Source organism: Thunnus albacares, chromosome 12 (assembly GCF_914725855.1).
Source record: "Thunnus albacares chromosome 12, fThuAlb1.1, whole genome shotgun sequence".
Taxonomy (NCBI): Eukaryota; Metazoa; Chordata; class Actinopteri; order Scombriformes; family Scombridae; genus Thunnus; species Thunnus albacares.
This window is the reverse complement of record NC_058117.1, coordinates 4,865,414-4,880,671: the sequence shown is the minus strand read 5'-3', so window position 1 is coordinate 4,880,671 and position 15,258 is coordinate 4,865,414. Positions and strand designations below refer to the sequence as shown.

General features: G+C 38.0%; 1 protein-coding gene across 2 annotated transcripts in view; it reads left to right on the top strand.

The window, feature by feature from the left end:
- The window catches only part of brinp2 (bone morphogenetic protein/retinoic acid inducible neural-specific 2), a 192,713-nt gene that overhangs the window by 82,683 nt on the left and 94,772 nt on the right, over nucleotides 1-15,258 (top strand). For both annotated transcript variants that reach the window (XM_044367724.1, XM_044367725.1), the window contains one exon: nucleotides 14,767-14,957. In XM_044367724.1, the coding sequence (XP_044223659.1) occupies nucleotides 14,767-14,957 (191 nt within the window). The remainder of the gene's footprint in view (nucleotides 1-14,766; nucleotides 14,958-15,258) is intronic.

The following is a 15,258-nucleotide window of genomic DNA, read 5'->3' as shown; positions in this document are numbered from 1 at the left end:
TTTTTTTCCTTTTATATATTATTTTGAAGATATTTGATCAATGATTTACTTTGTTATAATTACAATATAATACTTTTCTGTGTCTGTGTCTGTCTTTTAATGCAAGTTAGAGTTTTGAGGCATCATACATATGCATCGAACTCAAACCCAGAGAGCTAAAAATGACTCCTCCACTTTGCTGTAATCATGTCAAATCTCAGCAGTGTCATTGACATATATTGTATATGGTGTGGTGTCTTAAACCAACAAGATCCAGCTGAAGCATGACAAATTTTAAAAATAGCTGACAGAGACACTCAACCTAGATACGCCAGCTTTGTAAGTAGGCAGGTGATGTCTTGTACAGATTCAGGACACACTGTGCAAATTTATAATTACCACACATGAGATTGGTTTGACTTCCACACTATAATATAAGCCCCAAACCTGGACTGCTACATACTTGAAACTTACTCCACAAACTTTACTGTTCTCAACCTAAAATACAGCGGAATCAATCATACATTTGCTGGAGTGATATATAATTCTGTCTACTTTGTTTAGCTTTCTCTTGATGTCACAGCTCCCATTAGCTATCATATTGGGATTGTTGTTGTGGGTCCCTTGCAGTGAGCTTCCAGTTTAATTCCTTTCAGGAGATGCATAATGACTGTGGTGGGAGCGACTCAGACATCATTAAAAAATCATGCACTGCTTTCCACCCTCCAGGCTGGGTGGAGGGTCTGTTTCTTGTGGGTTCCCAAAAGACAAGAGGGAGTTTTAATGAACTTGGATCCCAGGACAAGAGAATGGACTTTGTGATTCAACTCTCAGGCTGAGAAAGTAAAACAGCTTTTGTTCCAGAGGAATAGAACTTCATTTATTTATACCATTAGGGAGTAATCGTCTTTGAGTGTTTGACAAGATAGTTTGACAAATGTTACGCAACAGCCTAAAGTTTCTGGGGCCATATTCATGAACATTTTAGCTCCTAACTGACTGATGTATGAGAAACTAAAAGTAATAGATGCATCAGCTCTAATTTTAAGATTCCAAACATTCTCAAGAGTAATTCACTAGTAATTCATATTTAAGCACTAAAGCCAGCTCTGTGAAAAACTCATGAGACCAAATCATAAACTGGTCTAACAGTAGCTACGTTTGGTAATTTTAAAGTTCCTCTTAGAAAAATATAATAACATTGAGCTCTGAGAAACACATCATTATGGTTTCTTCCTTCAGCTACAATAAGCATTTAGTGTGCTTGGTTGGTGTTAAAGGTATGAAGCATATCCAAGTAGGCGATTTACCACCACAGAGGTGTTGAAGAGGTGTTTGCCAACAGGAAAAAAATATAAAAACACCAACACACAAGAAGATCTAAGAGCAGCTTTAGCACAGTACATAACATGAATGCCAACTGTCCAGGCATCATGTGCCAGCTGGCTGACATTTGATGGGTGTGTGTTCCTGAAGGCTGTTGCTGCTCACACCTCACATCCATCCACGAAAATATTATAACAGCATATAGGCTTAGCAAATCATTTCAATTTACTTCCTTTTTTCAATACGTTATGTCAAAACTTACAAAACACCTATATGGAACCTCCCTTAACTGTATTGTACTGACTTCATGGACTTCATCAATAGAAACAGAGGCAACCCACCTTTTCTCTGAATTTAAAGGACTATGTGAGTGTGTTTGCAAGCTTTATAAATACTATACAGTTTGTATTTTTGGATGTATTTTTTACAACCATTCCAGACAGCCAAGGGTGTTAATTTAATGTCTGGAGGTTATGAAAAGGAATTGGCAGACTGACTGAAACTTGCTCATGAGTCATGTAATCCGACACAATGAACACCTTCTCCACTGTAAGAATGTAAAAGCTGAGAAAGGCTGCAAAATCTCTTTGAGTTTACTCAGCTTTAGGACCAGCTAGTTGTGTTGACTCAGTTGTACTGCTAGACAGTTATAAACTTGTCAGAATCAGAATGAGCTTTATCGTCATTATACTCAGGTACAGTAAATTACGAATGGCTTCTCTCGATGTAGTTAAAATAAAACAAATAGATAAAAGCAGTACCAGAAAACAGCAGCATAGCAATAGCAGCATAATAGTTAAAATAAATTTTTACAGAGGTTGAATGTTACAGTATAAATATTAACAAATAGATGTTAAATCTTTGTCTTTATAAATTGTGTCTGTGGTAGCAGTCTCTGAGGGTGGAGGTGTGTGTGTGTGTGTGTGTGTGTGTGTGTGTGTGTGTGTGTGTGTGTGTGTGTGTGTGTGTGTGTGTGTGTGTGTGTGTGTGTGTGTGTGTGTGTGTGTGTGTGTGTGGAGGGAGGGAGGGGTGTGATGGAGGCCACAGCTCTGGGAACGAAGCTGTTCCTCAGGATCTTATTGTCCTGAACTGTTTGCCAGACAGCAGCAGTTCAAACAGGGAGTGGCAGGGGTGAGTGGTGTCCCTGATAATGCTACTGCCCTTCTCCCTCACTCGACTGACATAGATAGTGTCCAGGTTTGGGAGCTCGGTCCTGACAATGTGCTGGGCTGCCCTCACCACATGATGTAGCTGGCATACCACACAGTGGCGCAGTTAGTCAGGATGCTGTGGATGGTGCTCCTGTAGAAATTTAGCAGCAGTTTCTGTGTGAGCTGGGCCTATTTCAGCTTTTATTTCAGGGTTTTTTTTTGGGCCTTTTTAACCAGATGTGAGGTGTTGGAGGTCCATGTCAGCTTTTTTGACATAGTAACTTTAGATTTTCCATGCTTTCCACAGCTTCTCCATGTATGTGGTGGGGGAGGTGGACTCTCTCATTTTTTCTACTCAAGTTAATAGCTATCTCCCTTGTCCTGGAGGTGTTAAGGACCAGGTTGTTGTCCTTACACCACTCAGCCAGATGTTCTACCTCAAGCCTGTAGGCTGTCTCCTCATTGTCTGAAATCAGCCCAACTATTATGGTGTCATCCGCAAATGTAATTATGGGGTTGAAGGTGTGGATGGGAGTGCAGTCATGGGAGATATAGAGCTCAGTACACAGCCCTGTGGGGAGAAGGTGTGGTTACCAACTGTGACTTGCTGTGGTTGGTCTGTGAGGAAGTCCATGACCATTGAGCACAGTGAAGAACCAAGGCCCACGAGTAACATCCTCACATAACAGATTGGATCCTCTAAGTGAGTCAGAGTGGTGTGGAGAGTTGTTGTGATGGCATCGTCTGTGGAGAGGTTTGCCTGGTAGGCAAACTGGTACTTATCCAGATCAGGTGGGATGATGATTCTGATGTGTGAAAGCATGAGTTTCTCGAAAGCACTTCATGCTATGGGTGTTAACGACACTGGGTGATAGTCATTCAGACACTTCACAGATGATTTTTTGGAATGATGGTGGAGAATCTAAGGCATGTTGGAACATCAGCTTGAAAGGTTGAATATTTTAGTAAACACCTCTGTATGCTGATTGGCACATGCTTCCAGTACCAGGCCGGTCACTCAGTCTGGGCCTGCCGCCTTGCTTGCATTAACTTTCTTCAGGGTGGTCCTCACCTGGTGGTGCTGTAGAACCAGTGTTAACTCTCCAGCAGGTGGGTTGATGAGTGGAGCAGATCCCCTCTCTGGGTGTTGAAGCGGGAAAAGAACTGGTTCAGTTCAGTTTTAATTCATCAGAATTAAAATGATTAGTGCTGTCAACTGCTAATTTTCCTTTTTAAAGTAGAAAAACCTGAGAAGTCATGTTTAGCCACAAACTGTTGAGGTGTTGATTTCCAGATGTATTTATTTTCCACATGTAAAACAGTTTCAGGTTTATTCTTGGCATGTACCACACTGCCTGTAAAGCATATCATCCACAGTAATAGAGTCAACCCTACTCCTACACTCATTGTGTAAATGACTATACCAATTATGTTTTATCCCTTAACTACAAATTATGTGTAAATGACCGTTTTGGGATATGATATAATTTTAGATTTTAAACGTATTTTCAAGGCAGCCATTGGTCTTTATTTTCTTTCCTACAGGGCATGAAAATCAATTAGCAGACTTTTGAAACTTTCTTGTTGTGTTATCTATAAGAGTCAATATCAAGTATTCATTGATTTTTGTTTTGAATAAAGTATTTTAAGACACTGGTTGGACCAGAAAACAGATACAGATAAATCCATCAGAGCATCTCAGAGCAAAATAGGTGGTGCAAGAAGTTTGGTGATGCAGTAGTACATAACTAAACAAGTTCACACATGCATTCCCTGCCATAGCTCTATTGTGGCACTGTTCTTGCATAGGAGGCTCAAATGAAACTGGATGGCGTCACACAGCTAGCAAGTTTCCTCCTTTACAGACTTTCTGGGTCTCTACACAAAAACCTGGCACAGGTTTTCATACATAATGGAAATGAATAGACGCCAACAGCTACCTAAAATGTTTATGTAGAGATATGTAGATTCAAATTCCCAAAGCACGTTGAGGATCTCGATTTGCAAAATGAGTAACTGTGTGTATGTTTATATGTGTGTGATTTGTAGTAAGAGCTAAAATGTTTAAAAAAAAAAAAAGTCCTTTAAGAGTTCTCTCCAGTCTTAGTGCATTTTGCATGCAGCATCTCTGTGAAGTAAAACTATACACGTACTTACATGAATGTTTAGTGGTAAGATAAAAACTGAAAGTGGAGATAAACCTTCACCCTAAAACCTTCTATTTAAAACTGCAAACGCAAGCAAAACTACTTTTTTTTGTATGTTCGGCTGTTTTAATTACTTACAAAAGGGTCTTCTTGCTTTTTTCCTTTTCTGTCATCATCTCCACTGCTGCGATAAACAGGTTCACCTGAGCGTAATAAAAACACTTTGAATGAGATGGTTAGAAAATATCACCCCTCCTTCTCATGGATCAGTGCTCATTTCCATGGAGGATTGGTTGCGAGCAGTGAAGCACGATTTTCATGGAGAAATTTGAAGGTTGTGCACTCCACCAACCACCAACTCCAGAAATAGTATTTGGGTCACTTCTTATAAATAGGTGAGACTGTACCTGATTCAGGTGAACCTGCTCATTATAAAGTTTATGATCTGTTCACAAACCTCTCATCATGACTCTCAGCTCGGAACAAATAGGCTTGCGGTGCACACTGGGGTATAGCGAAGAAGTGCATACAGTGAACTGAACTTGTAATTTTCTCTTTTGTCTTTCTCTCACCTTCTCTCTCCCAAAAATCCGAAACTCTCATCCTCATTTATTTTTTTCCCATATGAGAACAGAGAGCACATCAAAACAATGAGCCTCATTCACGAATCTCTTCTCATTTTTTTCTTTAATTTAACAATAACATCAATATGAATAATAATAATGAAAAATTGGGTGATTACCTTGTGCAGATGGTCGGGGAGCGCATTGGGAAAATTCAGATCTATATCCTTAGCCGTGTTTTTGATATTTTTTTGGCAACAACAGAGGTTTACAGCACAGAAGAATAAGATATATCAAGCTTTGGATACAGACACATAATACTTGTAAGTAGAGTCAATTCATTGTTGGTTTGGCTCTTGGTTTGACATTAAGAAAAATAGAGAAAATCACCAGCCATATCCTTTAAATCACTGTGTATTCATGGCAACTTAAACAGGACTTGAGGCAGAACAGTTCCCAAAAACAGGCGATGGATGATGAGTGTTGTAGATGCTACACTCTGACATGTGACTGAACAAACACAGCAATGAGAATTATCCCTGTAAATATCAAGCATCATGTTCAGGTATAGCAACATACTGTTAATGATTTCTGTGCTTGTAACCACCTGATTCAAGTGTGCAAAAAATAGTGAACTGTCTTACAGCCAGCATTTATATCTAATGCATTTGTGAAGTGTTATTCTCTGTTCCCATTTCATTTTTTTCTTTCAACCATGTCCTCAACATTACGTCACATAGTAATACAGACTTATGGAGCTCCTCAGGGGACATGGGGAAAAAAAAAAATGCACACAAGATACTGTCCTGTGGGCACGAGAAAGTATGTCGTGCACACGGGATATGTGGTGCATGCAGTAGACTGCCCTGTGCATTTCGTCCTGCTATGTTTCTGTTTGGAAATGACAGTACAGGAGTTAGTTGAGCCATATTTTAACCTTGGAGTGCATTATAAGGACATTACAGCTTTGCTTGCAAGTCGTCACCATCATATTGTCTCCAAACGACATTTAAAATGAATTTTGATGTCTTGTAGTCTGTTTCGGTGCAAGTGATACGCCAGTTTTGATTGGGTAATTGCTTTCATTTATGAACAATTACAAACATCTGGTCAACTCCAGGTATAGGTGAATGCAAGTAGAATGGACTACATGTCAGGAAAGAAGACATTTTAAAAGAACTAGACTCAAGGGGTGTTGAAATCTGCTGTAGCACAGCCGCTGAGTATATTGTGATGGAGAAAAATGCTGAAAGTCTCTGACTTTAACATTCTGTGTTCTCCGATCGCCTCTGACAATCCTTTGACAAGCACCTAATCTCTCGACTGCCTCCATGTAGTAGCCTCCAACAATTTTTGGGTCACTGTTTGTAATAAATGCATTCATCCAGATGATTTTTCGTGAAAATCTGTCAATGCAGCCAAGGATACAGATACCAAATGGCTTCAATTTGTCAGAGGAGACCAAGTGCCAAATATAATTGGGCACTTTTGCAAAATAGCCTCAGCGATGGAGACATCTGGTTCCTCTGAGTTCAACACCCCTTGGGTCTAGTTCTTTTAAAAATAAAAGAATGTCTTCTTTCCTGATGTGTAGTCCATTCTCCTCGCTTTTTTTTTTACATCCACCAACACCAATGGAGTTGTCCAGTTGTTTGTAATTGTTCATTAATGAATTACTAGATCAAAACTGGTGTATCACTTGCACTGATTTGCACTTGCACTTATTAATTTAATTTAATTTAATTTAAAGTTTATTTGTATAAGGACAAATATGAACTAGTGCCACATACCACAGCATTTATAGCCTAATCTATATATACATAAAACTCAACAGTAAAATACGTATGAAACTGCACAAAACTCAACAATGTGTATACATACATGATAACATGACACTCAATAACAAAGTACATATGAAACAGCACAAAACACAACTCACAACATCCTATAAAAGTTTCATAAAACAACAAGCACCAGATCCCTCATGACCACACGACTGATCCCTCTTTAAAAACTGTTTCACTTTCAGTTTAAAATATTTCCAGTCATGATCTATTTTGAGTTGTGTGGGTAAAGAGTTCTACATGTTGATGTTCCGAACAGAAAAAGCCATCTGTCTAAGTGAGGATTTATGAAAGGCCACTTTATAATTCCCAGTAGATACATCTCATATTACTGAGCCAGAAGCTGTGAGAGGAACCTGAGGAGCCTGGTTATTTAGGCATTTATCCATGAGTCTAAGGAATTTAATAAAATGATCAAAACTCAATATATTTCATTTCTTCAGAACATGGCAGTGGTGTAATCCTATTGGTTCCCTGTGTATATAACAGTGACGACTTACAAGCAAAGCTGTAATGTCCTTATAATGAAGTCCAAGGTTAAAATATGACTCAACTAACTCCTGTACTGTCATTTCCACACAGAAACATAGTAAGCCGAAATGTACTGGGTGGTGTACTGGTGCACCAGATAACCCGTGTGCACAACATACTTTCTCGCACCAGAAATTTAAAGATGTTTTTTGTCTTTTTTCCCCATGTTCCCTTAATTCAAAACACAACATAGTTGGTAAATTCCTCCACAGTTGAACCAAAATTTTAAAATTAATAGCTTTAAGCTGCAGATTGTGTTTTCAGGCTTCTCTACAGTGTAATATTAAGCCTCTGACCGCCATTAGCCACACATATAACAGAATTTTAAGCTCAGTGATTTGATGTTTCTTGTTGAAATGCACCATGAGAACTGGAATTTTACCTCCACACAGGATTGTAGCTTTAACTTTTTTATCAAATAACCAAATATTCTCTAACACAGTTATTCATCTTTTATACTGATGTACTCTGGGAGACTTTCATGTGCGTCCAAGCCATAGAAGTGCGTCATATAATATTGTCTATATATGGTAAAAAATCACCTGCATGTTTATATATTAAGCAGGAACAAGCTGTTTTGAAAAAGGAAATATTCTGTGTCTAGAACTTCAACTATTTCACTTCAACTCAAATGTTTAGTTTGCTATAATAAGTAGATAAGAAAAACTGAGTTACTTTAGATTTAACATTATACGATGATATACTGTATGTAAGGTAACACAACAATGAATCAATGCTCACATTCACACTGTAAAACATTCTCATGCACTCTCCTGTGGCCACAGAAAGCCCTTTTTTTTACAGGATCCCCACTCCTCTCTGGTGAACTGGTGTGAAGTGTTTGGTAAATACATTCACCCTGAGAGCCGCCCGACGCTCTCTCCCTATCTGACAGCTAATAATATCCAGGTGTTCATTTCCAACATGCTGCCAAGAGGAACATCCAAGGGAAATTTCTGCATAGCCAGGTTTTTTTTTTTGTGTGTGTTTTTTTTTTTTCTTTCTATTACAATAACAAAATTCCCTCAGCCTCAGCGAAACCAAGTGCTGGAGCTGCAGGTGCAATCAGTGCTGTGCTAAAACCTTTTAATTAACACCATCTATCATCATTAGCAAAATAGTCAGCCAACAGTCTCACTGTTAACTCTTAGAGAACGGAGCGAGGAGAAAAGTAAATGATGCACGGCTCTTCTTTGCTTTCCGCCCCGTCGCCGTCAGCTCCCCTTCACCATGCTCAGTCACTGTGGAGGAGCTCAGAAAACACATCAGTCTAAATCAGCCCCAGTTAATCAGCGTGCAACTACTGGCCGCCATCCTGTGACTCTCCGGACTAAATACTGAGCTAAAACTAATGCTTGCTGATGCATGTGATAGCTGCAGACTAATTGTTGTAGTTTGCCGCATTCAAATGAGAATGACCTTTGCTTTGGGATATTTGTCATGTAACTGCTGCTGGAATTAGAATAGCTATATTTGTTCTAAGCGCTGAAGTTGAAATGACTTTGGCCATTTTGTTCCACTTAAAGTTGTTAAAGCTTATAAATGTCATCTTAGAATGCATTTACTTGTTTTTTTTTTTTCAGTCCTGTTTCTTGTGCTGTTTTCTTGATGTTTTGTACAAACTAAAGAGAAAATGGAGCATTGCACACATAGCATGAAAGGCCTGTCACATGCTTGACATAAACCACTGATTTCTGGAATTTTCTGGGAGGTAAGTAGGACAGTTGCTGTAGGATGAGCTGTTGAGTCAGTATAATAATGAATATTGTTGCTGTTATGATCACTTTTCTAGTTTCTAAACAGTTTGGTGTTGTGCTTTGCGTTCTATTTTGAATGGCCACAAATAGGTACTTTACAACGTAGAGTGACACTGTGCAAATATTTTTAAAACGCTTTATTTTGACTCCCGCTATGTTAATTGTCCTGCTGTCGGAAATATGTATTAATCTGCAGCTGAAAATAGTCCCCAGTTTTAGTCTTTTCATGGGATTTGTTGACAGTAAAATATATATATATATACATACATTACACCAGTCTCAACCTTAAATAGCCAAATTTATACTTTGTCCTATGTGCTGTGGGTAATTTGTCATAACTAGTAGGAGAGCATTACATGGTTTATACTGCACCACAGTCTCTCACCTGTTATCACAATAAGATTCATTTAGATTAGAGGAAAATTTCTGTTAGCTCTGTTTCTGTCAAGCTTCTCTTTTCTGTTTTTCTGTCATTGACAACAACAACAACAATAAAAAAAAACGTGAAGAGAGGACAATATATTGATTGTTTTAACAGTGGTCTTAGTGTTGGAAAAGGAGATGGTAAAATGTACTGTGTAGTTTCATACATGATTGATTGATAATGATTTTGAAATTGTGGCTAAAACTCCATTAAAAAGAGAATTCCTCTACAAATTATTTACATTGTGAATTCCGTATAGATTCCAATATTAGCCCACTGTGACTGAAAAATAATCCATAAAACTGCTTTTGTGTCTTTCTCAAAAATTGGAGGGTGCTGCCTATAAGTCTTCATAAAGTGATGTTAGGCTTTACCAGCTATGGCAGATCTGAAAAGAGACACTATTGAGTTGCATTCTGTAGGAAGTGTAGGAGTTTTTGGAGCTTGAGCTGCACTAGGGAATAAAAGTCAGGATATCTCAGCGTCTACTGCACAATATTCCAGCTCTTCTGTTTTTTGTTTTTTTTTAATCTGCCTCTTCTAAATCCCCCAAGTTGATGGAAATACAACACTCAATTGTTGGACTACTCCTTTAATTCAGAATGATAATGAGGCTGCTCTCTTTCAATGTCATGCAATCCAATGCAAGAATGACAAAATCTAAAAGCAAACACAGTTTAAAAAAAATAATGAACAGCATAATCTTGACAAAGGTAGTAGTTGTTGCAGGGCTGTTGTATTTGATTGCAACAGACGTTTTAACTTCCTGCACTTTGAAAAACAAGCAGCCGATGCAATCATCACAAAGCAAGGTCAGCATGGAGATAAAGCAGTGAATTGTTTCTACAGTGAGAACAAAGAGCACGGCGCTGCGCTATGCATGTGTAGTGAAAAGTGAGAGGTGATCAAGTTCTCTGCCTGGATAACATGAGATTTCTCGGATTGACTGTAATAAATGCTCATACTGAACACAGAGGACAAGAACTGAAATGTAGACAGAAAGTGCAAAAAAAAAAAACCCATCACATCAGTTACTCATATCGCAGGAGTGGGTGTTCAGAAGGTATTCATAAGCTAGTAATGTCAGTCTTCATCTCCACCTTCAATATGAGTCATGTTAAAAAAGCAAACACAGACAGCAGTTTGGTGATGCAACAAAAAAGAACTAGAAAGAGCTTGCTGTACCAATGGTCAGTGTTGGATAGAAAGAAAATGATGTAATAGAAGTGTATACATTATATAACATAAATCATCATTGAGAGCATTTGGTCGATTGACAGAATTGAGTTTCATATATAGTAGAACTTTACCACTGTTTCATTTTTAAAGGCAAAACAGTGTCATATGGTGATATATGATATAACACATTTGTGATCATAAGACCAAAGAAACATTTGCATTTCAGAACAAAGCCTGTTGTTTAAGTAGTGCTTCTCTGTATAGAAATGCTTACTATCATTATAGGTAGCAGAGGGCGCGTTTCACTTAGTGAAGCGAATTTAAATAACAATGCTTGCTTTAACCATTCTGGTAAATGATCTTATTGTTGGTGGGTATTCAGACCTAAAGCACACATGCATTAAACACTGTGTTGCTGCCTCAGCTACCGGTGACATGATAAAAAATGAACCAGGAAAGTTTGAGTTCAAAAGCCAAAACACACATGCAGTTTCAAAACTCTGGAAAGTTATTACAGAGAAAATCACTTTGTCATCAGTTACAACGAAGGTAGACAGTAGAGTTAAGTTGTTCATGTTACACATGTATTCTACCGGGACAAACACTTTTTCTTTTATATTATTTTGCATCTTAAAACAAAATGCAATGTTCTACATGCAATACACAGCCATTGCAAGTAAAATAAATACACATCAATACAAAGAAAGGGTTAGAATTCTGAAGTATTTATGCTTTACTTGAGTATTTCCATTTTATGCTAGTTAGTACTTATACTAGTATATACTATATACTTTATACATATAGTATATATACAGTATAGCAATACTAAAAGGCAGATATTGTACTTTTACTCCTACTGGTTTCTTTGCAGATTCAGATTTTACAATGAAAATTTATAGTCAAACAATAACATAAAACATTAAACAGAAATTGTTTAAATTATTTCCACCTCAGCTAGAACCAATTGCAAAATGCTGCTAACACATTATTGCATCAATAATAATAATAATAATAATGATAATAATAATAATAATGACACACAACAGTACAGTACTATTGCTGTTAATGATGTAAGTATTAGTTGTATTAGTTACTTTTATTGAAGTAACATTTTGAATGCAGGGCTGTTGCTTGTAACAAAATGTTGTGGAATTACTACTGTACATAACTAATGGATGGTCTAATACTCTTTCCCTCCCTTATTAGTATTTATGTGAATAGATACTGTATTTACAGTATGTCACTTGATATGATTAAACTCATGACCACAGACTGCAGAGACGTTGAGGAAGCAGAGGTTGCAGCAGCTCCTCTTGTATTTTTAGCCTCTTTATCTTTTTTACTGAGTTTGCTTGCAGTCCTCACGCTTGGTTTCCCTGACTTGCCCCTGCTTTCATGAAAGAACAATGTGGCCAGAGTTAATGATAGCTTGTACAAAGTGCACAGTGACTGCGGCCAGGCTAGAGACATTAATTGGTGCATTATGTGAGAATGAACCTCCTAATGAAGCACTAGTTTGACCATATGCTCCCCGGAGCCATTCCTTCTGAGAAAAGCTTTGTCATGGTTTGTGCTAAATGGTTACAAATCTGAGCTTTCCTCTGAAGACATACATGCAACGCAGCAACTACAAACTAATTACAGCCCATTGCTGTCTTCACTGTGGAACCATCTGAATGACTATATGCATATTTACTATGCATTATTAAGGAGATTGGTCTATTGTATGTATCCTATGAACAGCACAATTACAGTATCATGTTGTCAGTAATTGTAAACTATTGACCGCAAAAGGCGCTGTAAGAGCAACCAGCAGGAAACTGAGACAATGATATAGTACTGTATATGTACCTCCCTCTGTGTATGTCCCTGTGTGAGTGTGTGTGTGTGAGAGAGGCAGTACTCATGGGAAAACAGGGTGTCACTGCTGGTATTTTGTTAAGGGAGAATGCATACATAATGTGCTAATATTCAACGCCTCTTGTTTTGCCAGCAAATTTATGCAGATGAGGTGGATCTGTACTTTTCTGCTAGTATTTGCATAATCTTCACATACCTTGGGGTTCTACTGTGGCAGGAAAGAAGTGATGAAATGATTATCAGCCACTTGAAATGGATGAATTTTCTACACTCTCACTTTGTCTCTGTCGTGTTCACTTGACCAGTTGAACTGAAATTAGGTCTTGGTTATTACCTGGCGTTTTGACAGGACAGCAAAGCAACTGTGTGGGACACGACTGACTCCATGTCTGTCAACCCCAAAGTCTCACATAGACTATGACAAGGAGACAGTTCACTAACAGATTCCAGGTTTTCTTATTGTCAACAAATTCCATGAAAACCAACAATGAATGCATCCTACTAAAATCTATTGTGTGTCTTTGTGTTTCCAAAATGTGATTTTTCTTATTACTCAATAAATAAAATAAAAATCATATCAGTGAGACACACGTTGCACTGTTGTATTAATCCAAATGCAGTATTTTCTCCTGTCTGAGGTTAACCCACTTTGTTAAAACTACAGTACTCAGCTGTTACTTAGCCTTTTTTAAAAATTTAAATTATATTTGTTTATTTCTTTTTGTAAAAATCTCATCTACTTCAGTAGGAACAAATGGACTTGAGAGTGATAGTAACACTCAATTCTTCACATTTGGAACTTTGTCACTTTTGCTTGTGAATTGCTGAATAATTTTAGGTATTGCAGACTTAAAAAACATGAAAAAATCCTTCTTGATTTTGGTTGAACTGGTTATGACTTGGAGACATATGCAACTGGTGATTTGGGTATATGTTGCATATAAGTACATGTACCAGCCACACAGTTTTGGATCCTATGCTTTAAAGTTGTGTTTTTCTCTGTCTTTAAGCTCATCTTTCTCTAACCTTGATGTTAATTGACATGTCTGTAAGGATGTCCATCATTATCTGGATTGAACCCAAAAGATGATGTTTTAGTCAGTGCTGTCCACCGCTAATGCATTTCTGTATTTATTATGTTGCATAATTAATCTGTATTCCACTGGCTAACTGAACCTGAACTGACTGTAATGCAGCATTATGATAATTATATGACATGGCAATGAACATTTTAAGGATACTAAATATTTATTAATTATATCACTAGCATCCAAAAGCAGTCCCAAAACAGTGTAACAGGTTGCCAAAAGCTCAGCGTAGTCAAACTTAATTTTGTCTGCGGTGAGTCTGGTTGCTTATTTGAAAGTCCCATATGTAACTTTTTAACATCAATTAATAATTACTACATGTATTTTTGAGGAACAAATGGACTTGTGGACTGATAGCAACACATAATTCTTCACATTTGGAACTTTGTTACCTAATCTTACACAGTAGAACCCCAAGGTATGTGAAGATTATGCAAATACTAGCAGAAAAGTACAGATCCACTTCATCTGCATAAATTTGCTGAAAAAACAAGAGGCGTTGAATATTAGCACATTATGTATGCATTCTCCCTGAACAAAATACCAGCAGCGACACACTGTTTTCCCATGAGTACTGCTTCTCTCACACACAGCCACAAGGTTGGATTTGTTGGAAAAAGTGTTGGATTGTTTTCCAGCACAAACAGAGTTAAAATAGTTGATTTAAGGAGGGTATAAGAGTAAAACAAAAGACCAAAGGAATATTGCCAGGAAGCACAAGAAGCATCATCAATATTCAGGGTTAATGGGAAATGTTGTCCAACAAAATCTATTCAGCTGTGATCAACACACCTTTAGCCTGTGGTATCTTTTCAGCCTCCTTTGTGTATGTAAGTGTATCTATGTATCATGTTAAACTCTTCTTGACAGAGTTAAACTGAATATGTATTCACCTTTTTATGTATTTATATTTGCAGGGAGTTCAGTCACTGGAAGGTGAACAGTCTGGCTACAGAGAAGAGAGATTTCCTCAAAGCTCCATTGCCCTTAGCGCCAGAGTTCCTACGCAACCTGCGGTTACTGGGGCGACGGCCAACCCTGCAGCAAATCAACGAAAACCTCATCAAGAAGTACGGGACCCACTTCCTAGTTTCTGCTACCCTGGGAGGTAAGGAACTGCATGTGACACAGTCACCTTTATTCTCGGGTTAGGAAGTGTCGGGACACACCAAAAATAGAGGAGCTGCTCATTTTAGGTCTCAGAGGATTTCACAGTAAAATCCACTGAGTTACAGCCTGTGTTAGAGTAGTGCTGTAGAAGTGTTGGATCTATTCACTCACCTGTTTTTGCAGGGCAAAACAGTCAAGTGAAAAGTAACAATTGCAATAACACCATACCTTGCACCTGCGGAATTCACTCAAGGTTGTTGTCCTTGGTAATTTTCTGCTCATCCTTCCCCCTGATGGAC